This window comes from Larus michahellis, chromosome 3, assembly GCF_964199755.1.
Source record: "Larus michahellis chromosome 3, bLarMic1.1, whole genome shotgun sequence".
Classification (NCBI taxonomy): Eukaryota; Metazoa; Chordata; class Aves; order Charadriiformes; family Laridae; genus Larus; species Larus michahellis.
The window spans coordinates 105,349,351-105,369,115 of NC_133898.1; the positions used below are offsets into that span (position 1 = coordinate 105,349,351).

At 40.6% G+C, this 19,765-nt stretch overlaps 1 protein-coding gene across 21 annotated transcripts in view; it reads right to left on the reverse strand.

The window, feature by feature from the left end:
• Positions 1-19,765, reverse strand: part of MLIP (muscular LMNA interacting protein) — a 116,191-nt gene that overhangs the window by 37,091 nt on the left and 59,335 nt on the right. For 9 of the 21 annotated variants that reach the window (XM_074581596.1, XM_074581590.1, XM_074581599.1 and 6 more), the window contains 6 exons: positions 17,954-19,567; positions 12,442-12,513; positions 3,734-3,799; positions 3,568-3,651; positions 3,415-3,474; positions 1,636-1,680 (listed from right to left, as the gene is read on the reverse strand). In XM_074581596.1, the coding sequence (XP_074437697.1) occupies positions 1,636-1,680; positions 3,415-3,474; positions 3,568-3,651; positions 3,734-3,799; positions 12,442-12,513; positions 17,954-19,567 (1,941 nt within the window). The remainder of the gene's footprint in view (positions 1-1,635; positions 1,681-3,414; positions 3,475-3,567; positions 3,652-3,733; positions 3,800-12,441; positions 12,514-17,953; positions 19,568-19,765) is intronic. The other 12 variants (XM_074581609.1, XM_074581606.1, XM_074581607.1 and 9 more) reach the window with 4 other exon arrangements.

Here is a 19,765-nt window from a genome sequence, read left to right on the forward strand (position 1 = left end):
CAACTACCACTCTTGCAGGCAGTTCTCCATCACAGTCTGCGTGGTAGTCGTGGACCGTGCTGCTCTCAGTGAGCTAAAGGGATGAGGCCACCTTGGGTCTTGTACTGGGCTGGGGGCGAGAAGTGAAAGGGGAAGAGAAGACGACAACTATGGAAAACCACCTCAGTGTGCCCTCGCTCTAAGGGCCAGAGGACAAGCTGCTGCCTAGTTTAACTGTCACAGAAGTATGTCCTACCAAGGAAGCAGAGCAAGAGAGGGGGAAAGAGCTGTGATTTATGGGGGCTGTTAGAGACATCTGGCTTGTCCCTCAGGAGACTGCTGCAGAGTGCAGCAATGGCAGAGTCCAGGAAAGCCTGGACCCACCAAGTTCAGCCACCACAGCACGGCCTGGAGACACTGGTCTATTTTCTGACACACAAAAAATTCAACATGCTCATACAATTTATAGGGAAGGTTAGCCTCCCAAGAATCCTCTGCGTTACTCAGAAATGTATTTTTAAATATTGATTTGTTTAATTTGTCTAGAATGTTCCAGGGGACATTGGGAAGGAAGGGTTTGTAAGGGTGATTTTCTATGCCACCAAAGAAAACCTAAGCATATGTTGGATGCCTGAATTTATGGTATATGTCAGCCACAGTTTTGGGAGCTGGAGATCTGCACTGGAGTGGTATTAAATATACTCTGTTCTCACAGACTACCTCTGAAACACATTCTTTATTTCATTAAAAAGCTCTTTTCCAATATCCTTTCTAATTAGTATGAGCCAGCACAATCTGTCAAGTAAAAATCACAGTATGCAATAAAATATGCATACCACCACATTCAAGAAGCAAAATTGAATTGATCAGTCAGGCATTGTGCTGGCATAAAACTGGAAGGCCTCTATTGCTTTGCCAGCACTGCTTTGATTTGAGGTTCAATAGAAATGCTGAATGATGAATAGTAAGCAGAGGTTTCTCACCACATGACTAGATGAGTTGTAAGTAAAATATGGAACCTGCAGTAACTGTGTGTGCTAGAGAGAATTAAAATGTTAATTGGGTATAATATTTCAATAATTGAACAGATGACTCAATACAGAGCTTTTCTTTACATGTTGGAATGTGTGTATACGTGATAAAAGAGCTTCTATTCATCTGAAGATAAACTGTGGGGTTTCAGCCAGCTCTTTATCTTGGAAAGAAAAGTTTGGGTCACCCCCAAGTTCTGATGGATAGGCAAGAACTAAAGGAGTTCTACCAAAGCAAGTCCACTACAGTGCAGGCTGAGTCCAAACAAATGCACCCTTCGGCACCTGTAACAGTCTGTTTGCCAAATAGCTAAGCTCTTGCCCCACGCTTGAAGCAAACAACAACAAAGGAGTGTGTGAAGAAATTCATTTTAACGTAATATTCACACAGGTAAAATTAGCAATAGACACCGTGCTGAAGAGATTCCAGCCATGATGGATTTACAGCAGTGGGAAGACTTCTCAAGTCTCGATTGCCAGTGCTCTAACACGCTCGCTCCTCTGTTCTAGTCAACACCTCATGCCATGAGTAGACGCCTGTGCAGACTCACCCAGAACTGTAGCAAGAGCAGATAAATTATACATTTCTGCATGCAAAACATAGAGTAATTGTAAAAGTACTTACATATCTGGTTTCACGCCCAGATGCTCTCTGCAGTGTTGTTGACACCTTGTACAAAATAAATAGATATATTAAGAGCAAAGAGGAGTAAGAAGAGTAACTCAAAGATATTTTCATCATTGTGACAAGTTATTACTTGCTCAAATTCAAGAAAACTTCAGTTTTCCAGAAAGATTTATGCAATACATGAGAATAAGGTTAAAGTTATTAAAGTTTTGCTTGGTATGTTTATTTCATTTTTACTGGTCAAAAACATTGATCCCACTCTATTGAGGATGGTGTTTAAATTATCCCTGAGAACTCTCATAACAAAATGCTTACTAGTAGATAGCCATAGGTGTGGTTGCCCCATGAAATTTAAGTTACATTTGCTCACAAAGTGACCTGGAATGACACTTTTCCATGTTCTCATTTACAAGAATTTGCTTTCATCTGACTAATCCATGCTAATTCTAAGGAATTTACTTATAACATACACTCTCTTGTCCTTCCTGTCTATGACTCATTTTTGCCCTCACTTGTAGCACTATGCTGTCTCGTTTTGAGGTCCTCACAACCTTTAGCTTTGTCCCTATGCTGCATCCTGTTAAACTCACCTTTTGCCCCCTTTACTTGGTTTCATGACTGTTAACAGATGCCTTCCATTTGGTCAAGGCTCGATTCTCAATTGCCCAAGGAAGCAAGTTTTGGATGCTATAGATCAACTTAATAGCAGCATGTTAACCAATTTGGATTCAGCACAGGCATTGGAAATATTCCCTCAGTGAAAGTCTCTGCCTGCTTCTTCAGCTACCATCATGTTTCCATCTTTCAGCTGCCTGAAGCCCGTTTCATCACCGCGTGCTTGTTGGCAGAAGTAATTCCAAAAATGAAAATTAGATTTGAAGTGTATATTGAATATAGCCACTCAGGAATTCTGGTTTTGTGCCCTATTTTTGCATGGTCAACTGGACATTGTGCAGGATGTTTTGAATGCATTAACTTTTTGATGTGTTCCTCAGCCGAAAAAATCCCGTTCCTCCTGTTTCCAGTTGGATTTCTGCCATTTTCACTTTCCTATATCTTCCATGACCAACTTAAACTTACCTGGGGCAAACTGAGTACAGGACCCTCTTCCCTTGGTTAGTCATCCTCCTGAACCCAGAAGGCACAGCAATATAACTTAGTGAAACCAGAGGTTTAACACCAGTATAGAAAGTTACCCCTGCCTCTCACTACCTTTTTCTGAGTTATCCAGGGTAAATGGATATAGCAGACATCCCCCTCCCGTGAGGGCCCATTAAAAGGAAATCAGCACTTAATAGCAAGTCTATTTATTCATTTCATTATCCCATTATTTGAAAACCAATAATGAACATGAAAAGAAATGTTCTGAAAGATGTTTCCAATCATTGAAGCTAGAAACATTGGCTCCTCTGTAGGAAGGAGAAATAGATGGAAAGAAATCTGGGAGATGGCCAGAAACCCTGCAATGTGGAAGGCAAGGCATAAAGCATTTCTTCCTTGTGGATTCTACCCTCTGAAGCCTTAATAAACAGTTTCTCTTTCATAATGTAACTCCTTCCGACTTCAGGAAAGCATCCTGCAACAAAGACTGCACTGACTCCAGGCCTGCAGTTCTGTCCTTCCATGTCTTTTAAACTACCAGGCACTTCTACTGATGTTGCATCTCTCAGCTGCAGCTTTCTGTTGCCATAGCCATAGGCTCTTTTGTGATTTTGCTTGCCTTTATATATCTACCTGGAAAGAGCCCTTGGTGTGTGGGTGGGCTTATTCACCTACCTTGCCAACATCTGACTCCACGCTCATCTGCAGAAAACTTGGAGAAGACTCGCATCGGCGCTGGAACATTATTTTCAACAGAGAACAGACTTATTAATGACAAGAGATGAAAGGAAAGGAAGAGAAAGTCAATCGCACATACTGATGGGTTACCATAGTCAACGGGTCCTGCAGGACTTGATCAATGACAGCACACAGCTCTTCTGTTTGTTGTCTGAGCTGGGCAGGGGAGCACATCTGAAAAAGGAGGATGGATCACTCAGTTAACATTTGCTTTTTGTTTTCAGATAGAGATTTGCAAGACATGTAACAGCACTACCTCTGAATGGGTGTCCAAAGCAGTGCCTTCATTCACACCAGCAGTCTTGGTTGGCTCTTCTAATGCCTGCAATTCAAAAGATTTTGGTGTGATACTGAGTTCAAAATTTTAAAAACCAAGAAAACATACACTTTTTGCAATACTGTGTTTCCAAAGGTGGCACTTTCTGTTTCACCACGGAAAGATGGAAAAAGAAGAAATTACAGGCCTGGTAAGGTTCTTCATGTTACGAATTCCTGATTCTGAATTAGAGGGGGGATTGTATAGAGGATTCAAGCTAGGCGAATTGTCTCTACTTTTAGAGACCAGGAACTACCAGTTCAAATTGCCGTCCTCTTCAACAACGCCCCCCTCCTTGGCAGTAAATGTAAGGTGGTGAATGTGCTCCGTGTGCCTCACGGGGGCTGGGGGCTACCTGCTGCGCACTGCTGGAGAGCCACTGGCTGTAGGCAGGTGGACAAGGCAGGGGTCCAAGCACACGGGAAGCCCTTTCCTTTCCTCCAGTAGACATTGCCTTTAAAAAGTGCATCCTGTTTAAAGAGGATGGTGACTACACAGTGCAACAAAAACGATGCTCAATGTTTTTACATTTTAGCCTGAAATCTGAAATGTATAAAGTGAAATACGTGCTGTACGTATGTGGTACCACACTAAGCAGGTATGCAATTGCTCCAGAGCAAAACACAAGCTTCTGGTGCTTGGATATACCCCCCGCTTCCCTATGCCCGTACTTGGGGCAAGTTTGAGAACACTGGAAATCAGTTTGCTGATCCCTCTGTTTTATCAGGAAACTCACAAAACACCCTCAAAAGCCAAACTCCAGTGTTCAGTTCCCTTTTCATTTTCATACAGAGTCTGTGAGGCACACTCTCGCTGCCATCACCCATTTTTGCTTTTAAGTGACTTTCAAATAGACTCTGTGCTGAGACCAAATATTATGCTGGAAGCCTGCTGATGTGTGAAGCTGGACTACAGGGGAGGGACCCACAGGGTTTGTGGATTTTTTATTTAATACATTACGCTTTTCTGAAGTTTCATTTTGCTGCTTATTTAAAACACATAAAGGATAATAAGAGAACAAAAGAGCATTCAAGTAAAGCACGTTTTCATGCATGTGGGATTCTGTGGGAAGGGACTGATTGCAGTGAGGTGAGTATGAGGGCTGTCACAGAAGACATATGTGGAGCTGGGAGGAAAATGGCAGAATGTTTTTTAAAAAAAAAAAAGAAAGAAAAAAGAAAATAAGCATATACTTAAGTAATTATTTCTGAGTTTGATTTTGCTGAGTACAATTTTTTTTCTTTCCTTGCCCAGCTACTGGCAGCATACATCTATGTATGCATAACTGAAAAGTTAATGACAATTTACTTTTAATATTATTTTAATAACATTCACAAATAGTCCTGCACAGAAGGATATTTATAGAACACCGTGTCTTCTATCAGAGAGTACAGTAAGAAAAAATGAAGAGTAGTTTCTTTCCAAACAGATATTTTCCCTCCTCTCCAAGGACAAGACAAACCTGTTGGCCTTGGAGTAGTTGTAGTTCAAAGGAAAAAAGTAAAAGAATGATTGATTTGGGGACATACAGAAATTAATGTAACCTTATCCCAAGACAGAAGATGAAAAGATAAATAGCCTTTCTCATCTCTGCTGTCTCATCATTGTTACCCAGCTAAATTCTCAGAACAGACTGTCCTGTAGAAGAGGAGGTCACAGCTAAAGAGGGCTCAGCACTACATCCAAGTACTGTTCAGCTTCAGTCGAGATTACGTCCTTCCAGTAAACATAAAATGAAGTGATAAAATGAAGAAGAAGGGTCATTTGAGTACCTAAGAGAGCCAGGATTGCCAAAGCGGCCTGTTGTAGAGGGATGATAAGTCTGAATGTGAGTTAGGAAAACCAAAAAATTTTAATCAGTCACAGGTTTGGCATGGAGAAATTGCTAAGCTTCTCAAAACCCCCCATAAACCAGTAGGGTAATGAACATAATAAAATAATTGTTAAGAAAAAATACTTCTGTTTCATATCCACTTCACCAGAGCATTGGGAAAGGGTGAAGACAGTCAAGGGTAAGAAACAACTACCCAGAAGATACTGAGGAGTCTTTCTAGAGGAACTACAACCACATCCACAAATCTCGGTTCAGAACCAAGACTCTGGATCATTTAAGTAGCCAACATCCATCAGTTTCAGTAGAAATTGGGTACCAAAACATCTTTGCATTTTGGAGCCTTCATTGACTGAAGAACTCAGGTAAGCGCAGCACCAAGGACTATGTGCTCCACAGTCCCCCTGAGATACGTTCATCATGTAGGAGCTGTGCTAGAGAAACCTGCAGTGTTCTTCTCCCTTTTTGAACCTTTGGGGAAAAAAAGTTTTAATCTTCAAAGTGATTAATCTAATTTCTTTCACTGTTTTATCTCTTTTTTATGGTTGGTTTTTTTTTTTCCTTTATGAACAGCCCAAGTCCTCCAAAGAAAGAGAAGAAACAGAGACAACTAGATTTTAGGCATCCCTATCACCTCTACAAAGAAAATGTACTGTTTAACCTGTTGTTAGCTTTTCAAAATACAACTCCATTTTTTTTCCAGCAGTGCTTTTTTTTTTTATTTTCACATTCCCACATAGAGAAAAATGTGAGATTTAAAAAGTACCACTAGTATTTCTGAACCCATTACTGGAATTATCCTGCGATAATGTTATAATTAATTTAAAGCACTAGTGCTGTATGCAGTACTGTCAATCAGTGCTATCAACAGCATTTAAGCTTCACTTCCTATGCTGGTGGTCTAACAATATTAAAGCTAGAACATTCCTATTTAGGCATTCAAATTTTTTATTATATATGAAAAACAATAGCAGGGCCACAATTTAAAAGAAGAGTGTAATTTAGAGAATGTAAAAGTATTTGTGACAGGATTTAAATGTTCAGATGAAATAACCAGTTGCTGAAACACTGAATTTTTCCTTGCAAAGGGCAACTTTGGGGGTGTGATGCATATACGCCATTGACGTCAGTGATGAGTACAACCCTTCCCTCCTCATTCCCCCAAGCTATTTGATTGCTAAATCTGTATCAAAGCTGAAAGGATACTGGTAAATGATCCGAACGGGATCTCCAATATTTTGTTAGAAGAATGAAAGCTCTTGGCCACATATAGGAAATATAGAACTTTGTTTCATCTACCAATGAACCACATCAACAGTAGGAGAAAAAATTAATATTGCAACCTGGACCTTCTTCCTTAATGTATTGTGAAAACCCTGGGCTGAGGAAAAGGCAAGTTTCCTCTTTTATTTCTCTTGCATATTTTTCCCATCAATATATTTTCCTAAGCCCTCAGCACACACAAAAGAATCCCTCTGTATAACATTATTTCACATACCAGGAGTTCCTTTAACTTACTCCTTGAAGATCCTGGGAGATGATACTGAAAAGACCTGACTCTTATAATTAATGCTAAAAGGCGCAAGGCTTTTGAAAGAAAGAGGGAGCTCATAGCCTACTCCTACATTGGCACGCTTGGTTATTATTACAGATGAACTAGGTCCTTTATCACTTTACAACTGCATAAATTGTTTCCTTTCTTACCACTAGGTATTTATCTCTAGCCTTGAGAAGAAGTTTTACATGAACACGTAATCTGGATGCAAGAAATTCACCTAGTAAGTGCACACTAGAAGAACTTGGGGAAAACAAAACCTTTTCTTATCAAAATATTCTTAACAAAGTGTTGTCAGAAATGCTTTCCAGGTCCAGAAAGCTCCTGACAGCTCCTGACGTGCTTGATAACAGCAGCAGCTGGCTACCAGCAGTTGTGTCCAGCAGTTAGGTCTACCATCTGAGAGTGGGAAAAATTGTCTTCCAAGTTCCTGCTGTAGGATTTCAAGGAATGACTTGAATCTGCATTTGCCATGATCAGTCCCTATACCAATGGATGTTTGATAATACAACAAGTAAGAGTTCCCTCAGAGCAAGGCTTAAAGCTGGGTCTCCAATGTAGCAGATCACTGCCATATTTCCTCAGTTGTATTTCTTTTTTTTAATAAAAAAAAATAGTAAATCCATTCTCTTTTTCCTTCTGCATGAGAGGCAGAATGCTTTTTCTTTTTCTTTTTCTTTTTTTTCCTACACAAAGAGAATATAATGCACTGCTGGCAGTCTGCTGTGTAGGTGATGGGATGCAATTACTAGGTCTTTGGCATTTTCCCAGAAGTGTAACATTACATGGAAAGACTGTTTTAGACTCTCTTGAAGTTAGCCAAATTGCACTGTGACAGGAGAAAATGTGAAGAACAGCCATAAACAGACAAAATCAATAACCTAAGATACTTATTCTTTAAGATGAAGGATGTTTTTCTACATTTATTTAAAATTGAAAATATAGTTCTCTACTTGTAATTAGTCAATAAATACAAGCCAGATAAGTCAACAGTGCTTTCATTTGCAGCTCTTCGATCCATAGCCAGTTATACCTAGGGCTTTTCAGAAGACTTGGTAAGTGTGGGATAAGCCTCGACTGTGAAGTAGGTGTGCTTCATCACACACTCCATCATACCAGTTTCACCACAGTTCAGACTGGGGGGAGTCTGAGCAGAACATTTGCAGCACCTGCCCCCCTGCAAGTCTCCTTCCCATCAAAACGATGCCCAGATAAGGGAAGTTCACCCCAATCGGCACGCAGAGGGGATTTGTATCTGGACAAACACAGCAAACCCAAATTCCCCTGCGTAGACATAGTCGTAGACCAAAGACCACTGAATTGTTAAGAGAAGGCTTTTGGTTTGCAATTCCAAGGCATCCAACAGTTTTTGGTTCACACCTCAAATTTGACATAATTCTAAATATGAAGTAGGATCTGGTTTAAGAGACTTTCTACTTAAAGTTAAGAATTTTTCTGTTGCTCCCTGAAATAAACTCTTCATCACTGTCTATTTTGACTGAAAGATATTTTTATAGATATTTGATAAATGCAATCTCTAAGTAATAGATGCATTACTTTTTAAATACAATCTGATTAGGAATGGAATTTTGAATTAGACTGTGATCAGATCTATATAACTGTAGAAGTTATACAAGAGTGAGTGTCAGTAAAGGGGTGACTCACTGACTCAACGATAATAAGGCCAGAAGGAACCATAGCGATCACCTAGTCTGACCTTTTCTTTAAACCACAGAACTGCCTGGAATTACTGTATGAAATGCCAGAAAAGTGTCCTGTCTTGATTTTTCAATTTCTGTAATAAAGAGCCCATTTCAGTCCCCGGAAATTTTTTCTGATGGTTAATTAATTCTTTCTGTTAAACTTTTGCCTTATGCCTACATTAAACTTGTCCAGCTTCCTCTTCTAGCCAGTGGATCCTATCATCTGCTGGGCCGAAGAGTTCATTATCGCAGCCTGTGAACCTGCCTCATCCCTATGAATCTGTGGGACTATAACGGCACTGCTGACTGACCATGGTTACCCACCACCTCATTATCACCATCCTCTGCTCTCCTTGCTCAGGCACTGCGGAGCTGTGCCCTTGCTGATGAGGACACTGTCCTGCCAGCCTTGTTGTCACCCCGGATGCCGGTTCATCTTCCCTGTGGAAAAGCCTGCTCTTGCTGCTCCCTGGCAGAGCCTGGTCATGCTGAGGATAAGCCCCTTAAAAACAAGTTTTTGCTCTTCTGGCTGTGAAGGAAGTTACAGCCCAGTCTTCCAAGAGATATCCTGGATTGGGTTTTTTCTGAGCAGAGCACAGGAGATGTGAGGAACATCTGGTTCATACAAGCTCAGAGCTGGAAAGCACACCAGTTACGAGATTTGATGAGATGAAGCCACTTCTGGGGTTGCCAAAGGATACACATATATAGTCAATAAGCCTTTTATTCTCTGCTAATGAGCACAGATTTGAACAACTCACTTTGAGGAAGAGTACTGGAGGATAAGAGCATGCTCTAGAAAAACCATTGAGATGATGATAACTTTCATAAGAAGTTGAAAAACACTGGCTGAAATTAAAGCATATAGACATACACATAAAAGAAAAAAATGACTTGAGAAGGAAAGTTAGACACAAGGAGACAATTTAGAGGCAGACAAAACATCATAGCTTACATGACATACCAATGGCAGTTTTCTGTCATGGGATCTAATTAATACTGCACTAGGATCACCCACATCCCAGTTCTGACTAATCTTATTTCTCATGACAACTGAATTAAATAATACAATTACTCACACAATGGAAAAAGTTGACTTCTGAGAATGTGCATTTCCAGTTCAATTGCATAGCAAAACAATTTTTAGCACTTTAGGCAGACGATGTATTCCTAACCATGCATGCAGCTCAGTAATATCTATGTCTTGCAGATATTACATGCCTGCCTTCCTTGCTAAAAAATAATAAAAAAAAAGCCACTCGAAAACTTCTTCTTCACATAACCATTATTTTAATGTTAATAAAATATCACTTCTGTAGTTAAAATCTTATTGACTTGAATCTCCCTCTTTTTAATCCAATGCACAAAAAGCATGGCATAAAATGGGAGCAACATAATTACTGTCATTGGGCTACAATGTAGCATAAGTTCTTTCTGGGTTCCCTCCCCAAAATTTTTGAGGAGAATACTTGGATATTAGGGCTTGGTACGATGGGGCCTGTGTGTGCCATTGTGACTCTTTCATGCGTCCTTTAAGACCCACACTCTAAATGCATGTCAGATAACACAACGGCGCTAGTTTAAGAGCACTGTAATTAGCTACTGGTACAGATCAACGGCAGATTGTTATCCATAATTCCCAAGATGAGAGAAAGCGTGTAGTCAGGCCATGCTGAAACATACAGTTTACAAAGCAAATTAGTCAAAAGCCTCTCCTGAAGGCAAATCCTATAGCAGAAAATTGATTTCTTATTGGTTTTACATGACTGTGCTTTCTCTACTGAAGGATATACCACGGATAGCATTTTCCACCAATAAAGTGGTGGAAAACCAAAAGCCTGTCTAAACACAGATATCTTTTCAGCCATTACTTTTTCTACAGGTTCTGGCATTAGATTGTACAATTCAGCTTTATGTATTGGGGATAAGTAAGGTGCAGTTTGTGAGTCAATGTCCCGGGGAGCATCGAGAGAGACCATCAAAAGGAATCCCCTTTCTTCTGAAAAAGTGCAATCAGATGGCTGATGTTAACCCATTAGTTCACATCAGGAGTGTGCTCTTAGAGTGAAAAACCTGCTCAAAGTCACCTACCTGGCTTGGTTTGCAGAGTGGTGTTGTCTTAGAGTGCACAAACTGGATGTCTTTCAGATGAAGTCAACCATGAAGTGGCACTTCAGGAGTCCACCAAATGCTTCCAGCCACTAACAGGCACTCTGCCCAAACTAAACCCTCCCAAAATACATTCTGTAGGGGTGTAGCATCCCCTGCATCAGCTATTTTCCTCTACTCAGCCTGTCCTATTGAGCCACATTGCATGCTAAAACATACATAACCTTCATTATTGCATTCAAGATTTAAGTAAGGCAAGGATCAGGTTTTATGCAAATGATTAAAAAATCATTCAAGATTAAAAGAACAGTGGAAAAGAAAGTAATGCCTTTTTTTGGGGAAAAAAATAATTTTATTTATAGCAGTTAATTGATAACTACTGGATCACGATCAGTAATATTTCAGGGACAAAATTATCACCTTCAAAACTTTTACACAGTTAAGTTCACCCTCTCCAATGTGCTGTGTCTGTGAAGACATATTTAAATGTGTAGTTAGGAATGCTTAATCTTACAGAAATTAATCAGAGGCTAAGTTCCTGAACTAGGTCCTGAATGGAGATATTTTTCTGAGAAAGCTATAAACTGGATGTCAGGGTGATTAAGCATCTCTTTAAATGTATAAGACACTTAGCTCATTGCTCATCAAAGAAAATTTTTGTTGAACTTAGCAGGCTATTCTTTTGTGCAAAAATAATTTGGGAATTCTTTTTTTTTTTAAATAGACATTGGTGGGTACTTTGAAGCCTTCATGCAAAATTTAAATTTTCAATTGACTTCCAAAGTTGCAAAACTTGGGTCATCTAAATAAGGACTATACAACCCAGCCTTTGGTGGTGGTGTCTTTGGTAGTAAATAAATGCAGTAAAGACTGTTCTTTGGATCTATCATCCTACCCTACGGAAAAAGATTGCTACCCCAAAGCGGGAACAGACTCCTGGCCCGTGCTAACTGTTGAAGTGTTCAGGGAAGCTGTTTGGGAGATGGTAGTTAATGGAGGCCAGTGCAATGGCCGGGACCGTTCTCACAGTTTAACAATATGGCTGGTCAAACTTGCGTATCTTGGGATATTAAGTTTACTAGTATAAGCACAGCCATTGAATAATCATTAACTGAGCAAGACCTACTGATTGTGGGTCCCAGAATAGCAGTGCTCTAGATGCTTTCCAGCAACAAACCAGACTTTGAGACATTGCCATAAATGGCAATTCCTTTAGGACACTTTTTTTTTTTTACAGTAAATTTATTTGCAGAAATTCAGATTAGTGAAGTCTTTGATCTTCAGTGGAAAGTAGTTGACCCTGAAAAATGACTGGCATTATAATCCTGAGCAGTTAGTTCCCAGAGCTTACACTCTGCAATATCCCCCACAGAAATGTCAGAATATGTACATAAAGTTGAATGGTCTCAAATTTACAACGCAATTCCCATGTCTTCGAGCAAACACTAACCTTCTGTTCCATAAGTAATGTGTTTGTAGGGATTGCTGCAAATGCCTTGTAGCTTGTCTTGATCTTGTACTGCTAAAAGGGTAAACCAGAAAGCAGGAGGAGAAGTAAAAGAGGGTAGTAGAGAGAGAGGGAGAGAGAGGGAAGAGAGGGGAAAGGTACGACAGAATGAAAGACAATTCCAATTGTCTTGCAGACACGTTGCAATAATACAATGCTTACGTATTACCTAGGAAAGCTATTTCTTAAAGAATATCTAGTGTTTCTGTTAAGATTTTAAAGGACTTTTTAAAGGACATCTTTTGGTTTTAGGAATGAAGTAGGACAAACTGAAATCCCTGTACCAGCTTATAACTTCAAAGTGATTTTGACCATTTTCTGATGACTACTGTTCTTAAACGAACATCAGGAGAGGCTGTGAGTTTTTTCCAAGTTTGCTTGTGGTTTGATATGATAATGCACAGCTACTTCTGCCAGTAGATACACCTCAACAACTGCTGCTGTGTGGTTGCGATCCTGGACCACTAAGTCAGAGGGGTTTCTGTGATTAGCTTTAATAAGACTGATTAGGACCCTTAAATGTTGAATCACTTGCATAAGTGGATAGATCATTTAAGTCACGGCACAGCTTTTCATCTCCTGAATAAGTAACTCTACCACCCAAACAAATATTTCAAAACAAGTATAGGAACTTCCACACTCTAACCAAGCATACAGAACTGACAATCTAAACCATCCCAAATGCACGGGCTTGCGTACAAAAATTCTAAGATCAGCCTTAAAAATTATTCTTTTTAAATAATTTATATTATAGACTATATCAGCGTGCTCAGTTATTTTTAACTCTTTAGAAACCATACTTCCTACAATTTTCTTTGCAATTATGGAGCTTGAATTCAGTAATTTTTAAATTATTGATGAGATTCTTCTGTAGTTGCATGAGTTCAAGAGCTAGGATTCTTAATCACATGACTGCTGGAATTTACTTTAACGATTAAGTAAGGATTCGCTACATAGTTCCCTTTTCAGCAGCATTCTAATAAAAAATCATAAATTGACACAATAATATAGTTTTAAGCTATTGACTGATGATTTTTCTAATAGCCACCCAGAAATAAAGTTACCATTCAGGTTTTTTAATGTACTGCTGTCTGCAACAGTGAATACTGATGATTATGAGATAACAGGCTGAGCAGCATGCTGTACTTTGTGTTGTTCTTCTGTCACTTTTTCCTTTTCTTTATGTCTAATAAGAGTCTTGATGACAGCAGAGGGGCAAAAATTTTAATTCAGATAAGAGAAACTTGTATCAGCCTTGCACCTCTCTTGAAATATTGTAAGACACCACCTTTTAATTCTTTCTATACATAATATTATGTTTCTTTTGACTTTACTCTTAGGCAGAAGCTGGAGACTGACAGACATTCAAGAAGTCAATAATCGCAATAATCATATTGGATGAACATTCTGACAAAGCAGAGGGATGCAAATGCTGGAAATGTGCTTTTTCTTTTTCTTCCTTTTTTTTGGCGGGGGGAGGTGGTGGTGGTGTAGTAATTTATATGAGATTCAGTGATTCCAACTTGGATGTCTACCACTTAGGTGCTTTAGTCAAAACTAACGCGCTTTATAGTCATAGGCATCTACAGGGTAATTCATCTCATCCCAAAATAGGCATCTAGAAAGGTAATAAAAAATCATCCTGTAAATACACCATATTCTCTTCACTAGTTATAATAGAATTGCTCAAGTTGTGCTTCAATATCTAACTTTCAAATGCCAAAGGTCATGTGAGTTGAATCCTGCCCTTTGAACACTCTGCTATAAATGTGTATATATAAATTTGTGTATATACAAATAAAAACAGACATAAAATACTGCACACTGAAGTAAGATGGAAGACCAAATTTCCAAATATTAAAATTGGCATATGCACAAGATGTATCCTTGTTTGCTTATAATTGATACTCAATCAAGAAACTTATGTAGTTGAACATGTAAATGAAATGCAATGTTTTCACTAGCCCATGGGGTTTTATGTATATGATGAGATGGGCATCATATATGATGAGAATACTGTGACCACTTTGAAGTTAGTTGTACTGTTATATGAACTAAACAAAGACATATCAGACTGTTAAAATGTAAAAGTTTCTATACTGCTTTAATGTGCTTTATCACTTCCAGATACTGTAGAACCTGTGAGCAATTTGTTATTGTCATAGTGTCTGAGTGGAGTGGGAAGTCTTTAACTCAGTTTCTCATCTATATGAATATGTTTCTTGATGCATTAGTTTACATTACTTGAAATTATTCTTCAATGCCTAAATACATTTAATAACCTGGTTCATAGGAATCTATCAGTATTTTTTGGTTCATAGGAATCTATCAGTATTTTTAAACAGCCATGGACAGTTAGGTCTGCTGGCCTGCACCTTCCAGTCAGAAGCAAACCAACTCCAGTATCAAAGCTCGGGCAAATATCAGCCTGGGGACTTTGGGGGAAAAATGTCTGTCTTTTCTTGCTCAAATGATCACCTAGGGCACCCACAGGGCATTGCAAAGTGTGCTAGACGCATACCTATAAAGGCTTAAAATCAGCGACTACCCATGAGAGTGCAGAGCTCCTCATGAGTAACCTTTCCTGCTTTGTGCTAGGTTTTGCAGGAATGAAACTACTGCATGAAACTACCCATGAAACTACTGCAAAGAGTTTTCAAACAGCCAGCCATTTTTAGTCTAATCTGTTCCTGTAGAATCAGCAATTTTATCTGTCTCCGCTCCATCCTACTGTTCATTTTGCTACATTAGGTCCACGGGGACACTATTAAAGTGTCTGCAAAGTCCAGGGAGATGGTTTTTACTTCCTGTAGTCACCTACAGTTCACACTGATCTGTAACGTAATCTGTCGTTTTACGTTTATATTCTGTCAGCAAAACAGTCATATTTTTAAATCGTTGGTGAACATAAAGATAAATATATAAAGCATGGGAAAGCACGTGTGTTTATACATACAAATGCAAACAGTTAAATAAGTTCATAGGTGAGTGATTTGCGCGAACTGGTGCATGCATAGCCATAGACATATAAAAGCTCCCCATTAAAGAATCCTTTTTGCATAATTGCTTTGATATCATGCTAATGAGACAGTTTGATGTGAATACTGAAAAGTACATCTAATGTCAAAATTCTGGTTTAATAGGTGCTGGTTTAATACATGTCTTAATGTTGCTTCGACCACTGTTGAAGCAACAGTAAGGTTGCAAAATTACACATGCGGAAGTCAAGCACTTCTGGGTCCTTGCTTTTCCCTTGATATTCATTTAGCACATTCATACATGCAAAAATTTTGTCATGCATCAACAGTCATCAGAGGAAGCAACCTGCTTTTTGTCTAGTTCTAAAATTGAGCTGATTGGTACTGAAGAGACATAAATGCTGCTTAGGAGGTTAACGTTGTCTCTCATCAATCTTTTCCTTTTTTCTCTGGAAATATACCGGGATTTGAGGCTGGAGTGTTATCAGAGAGCCCGGTACTGTCAACACATCAGCAAAGTTCATTGAGCTATGCCATAAACTAGGTACGGAAATAAATGAGAGCAGGAGGAGGCGGGGGTGTTGAATGCACACTATTATTAACCATAAATGAAGTCTCAGCCTCACATTTTAAAGACACGAGAGACCTTTCCTGCACTGAACACCCAGCTGCATTTGATTTAGAGATTTCAGATCTTCCGCATGCCCGGTGGAGCCAGTTCCGTCTGCATGATTAGAAGCTGCACCAGACTAACGGTCCAAGTCTGTTAAACCAGCGGACACACTCCCAGTCTCAACAGGGTGGTGGGGCAGTTTCAAAAGGGCCACCGTATCACACGGTAAAGCAGAATTAGCAAGAAAAGGGACAGTAGGGAGGACAAAAAGGGTGTAATAACCTCTGCAAATATAAACCCAGGCAATAGCTCTGTGTCACAAGCAGAGAATTTCTGCCAAAGACTCTCAGAGTGCTCACGGCACTGACTAGCAGAAACCGCAACTGCTTTGCAATCTGCAGGCTCAGTCATGCCTTCCAGTTTTGTCTCGGGGGCTCTTTTCTTGGAATTTCTACAATTTCATTTAGCTTTTTGTTTCATTAAGTAATACTGACAGGGTGTAGCGACACTGTACAGCGGTGCTTGGCACAATGGTTCCTGTTGGGTTGCTTCGTTTTTAAAAGAACCATTCATGACAATTGCTACTTTGTGCTGATTTAAACCTCTCATTTTCAATTAACATTTTCCAAGCAGTTCATCACCCCTGCCATGGCCAAGCTGTTAGGAACGCATCTGACACAACTTGATCTGGCAGACCAGGCTGTAATTTTGTGCTGTGAACAAATAAATCAATAAACTATGATAGCCTTTCTGTCATGGGCAGAGCTCAGATACCAGCAAGAGGAGGCACAAAGGAAGCACAGAGTGCAAAGATAAGATAAAAGAGGCTGGAAAGCCTTCTGCAGCTCTGATGTCTTTTGCCACCAGCTCTTCCTTTTTGCATAGCAGCTCCTGTTGCTCTCATCTACCTGCTGCATGTTTTTTTGATCAGCTTTCCTTTCCTTCCCCTTCCCGTTGTTGAGATTTATCTTTAGGTTTAAAGCGAAACTGATTCCCAAGCCCTCCTGCAGCAGTCGCCATCATTGCTTATTCTCACTCTGCTGGGACTCTCCCGCCTTTGGGTGGATGATAAACAGCAGGAGAGCGGCTGATCTGCCGAGTGTGTGACTTTCGTATTTGCAGCAGCCCGTGTTGTAGGAAGCTTGGCCTTTTTTTTCCCCTCACCCTCTGTCTGTGCCAACGAAAGGGAAGAAGAAGGAGACTGTCCTTGTCCTCTCTCTCTGGCTCTTGGCCCCATAGTCCTTGCTCAGGCTGAGCTCAACCATGCCTCTGGGCTGGTCCCAGGGAGGTGCAGAACGTCTGGGGTAGGGGCAGCCTCCCAGGGAGCAGGGGGGACAGGTGGGATGGGGTGTTTGGGAGTCGGCTGGCACTGGAACAGCCAGTTCACATCAATCAGATTAAGCCGCTTCTAGCTCAGCCCTGCACCTAAACTCACCATACTTCTATTACTTTCAGTGGGAACGTGGGGATTTACATTAGCCTGGGGTGTATAGAATGTGTAGAATAGGTTCATTTTTGACACAGCAGTGTTTTAAGCGAGCTTCAAAAATAAGTGCACTAAATGTATATCAGAGCCACTGGACACAAACCCATCTTCAGTAGTATCTCCTCCCATTCGTGATCAAGTATTTTATTTTTATGCTAAAGGATTCCTACAGCATCTTCCCCCATAATACAGAACACATTGCTAGCAATTTGTTATGGTAGGATTTAGTCTTTGTTATCTTTGCTATTGATATAAAAACAGTTCCTTTTTAAACATTTTGTCCACAGCTCATTTATTTTACTATCATTGTGCAACACAGATGGGATTTTTCCTACAGGGACAAAGAACTATTAGAAAATTAGCATGCACCAAGAGTACCTTGGGTTTGATGTTTTCATGGTCAGGAGGCAGGGAAAAAGATTGTGGTGAAGTCAGCTCTCTGGGTCTTGATGGCAGTGTGCCTGGTGACTTGTCTGGGACAGGAGAAGTGCACTTTAACACCGGTGAGGTGGCAGATTGGTCAGGTCTTGGAGAGGCGGAATTAGACCTATAATTTCTGTGCACCAATGAAGAATTGACCTGCGGTGGGTGGGAATTAACATTACCAGTTCTTGGAACCGGTGGGGTAGAATGAGGCCGTGAGAGAGAGCACTGCTTTGAGGCACTTGAAGGGGTAGGAGAGGAGGCACTCATCTCCTGGGATAAATCTGATTTAGATCTAGAAGCTGAATGCAAAAGACTTGGGGAAGGAGATGACTGTTTTTCTAGGGTAGGGGAGAATACGCCACTCAGACTGGCAGAAGAAAGCAAAGGATATGACCGACAGGTAAAGATGGGTGAGTAAGTGTGCACTCTCTGAGACTTCTGAGGTGCCCGTGACCTGGAGGCAGCAGAGCGCAGCCCCTTTGGAGAAGGAGAGGTTGGGTGTGCAAGGGAAGAGAGTGCTGGGGGACAAGGAGGAGGCAGTGTAGAATGCAAACCTGGAGAGGTAACTGATGTTCTATGGGAGGAGACGGGGGATGACAGAGGACTTTGCGTCTCTGGAGAAGGTGTTCTGACTGGAAGGTGCTTCTTAGGAGAAAGGGACCTCGCTCTAGGGGTGGGATGAGGCTTGGAGGGTAAAGGCAGATGCTGAGACCATCCTGAAAGCCAATATTCCCCCCTGCTGGGAGAATCTGGCCTTATTGGAGGGCTTGAAAAAGATTTCCTGGGGGTTGGGGGAGTTGTTTTGGACTTTTGATCTATTGCAAGTGTTGAGGAACCAAGGGAGCTAGGAGAAAACGTGGGACAAGAAGCAGGGGAAAGCGGTCTCCGCTGAGAAGACCCTGATCTCAAAATAGCAGTTAAGAGGGTCAATCTGGTCGGCAGAGGGGATCTGACTCTTGACTTTGCTAAATTTCCTCTAGATGGCATTTGTGTGTAAGGCTCATTTATACTACATATGGTCGAAGAGGAGCCGAAAAGAGAGGGTGGAGACAAAGGTTTAGGACTAGGAGACAGTGAATGTGTTATTATATGTACAGGGACAGGAGATAAAGCATTCGATCTTTTGGAAGAACTGGGGGATAAAGGCTGAGCTGAAGATCCTCGAATTTCAGTTGGATGTGGAGGATCGGGGGAAAGACTTGGGCTTTTTGCTGGAACGGAGGATGTGGCAAAGTCTCCCATTTTGCAAACGCAGACAGGGGTATAGAGACTTGGTGTTTGTAGGTTACCATACAATCGAGTGGAGTAACAACTATTTGATGCAGAAGAGGATATTTTAGACATGGAGGGGGGTGAACTACAGGAAGCAGACTGAAAGTAGACAGATGAATCTTGCTTAGAAAACCCGGTTGCTGACTGCCAGTTGTTACGGGAGTCTTCCAGCGAAGAGGCTTGATTCAGGTTAACCACGGCACCACACACTACTTTCTGATTAGTTGGAGAAATTAAGTGGACAGCAGGTGTTTTAGAGGAAAGATGATCAGAGGTGGAAAGAGTAGAAATTAACTGGAGAAAAAAGAAAAACAGAAATGTTAATATAGGTGGAACCTGTGGAACTGTTAAGCACCCCACATTTCAGTCCTGTGGTCATGCATATAGTGTTTCCATTAGTACTGCTCTGTGGGTTAAAAGTACAGCACTGTCTTTAACTTGGGGATAAAGCCTGATAGATATATCTCTCAGGGGACGTGACTGAGTGCAGAC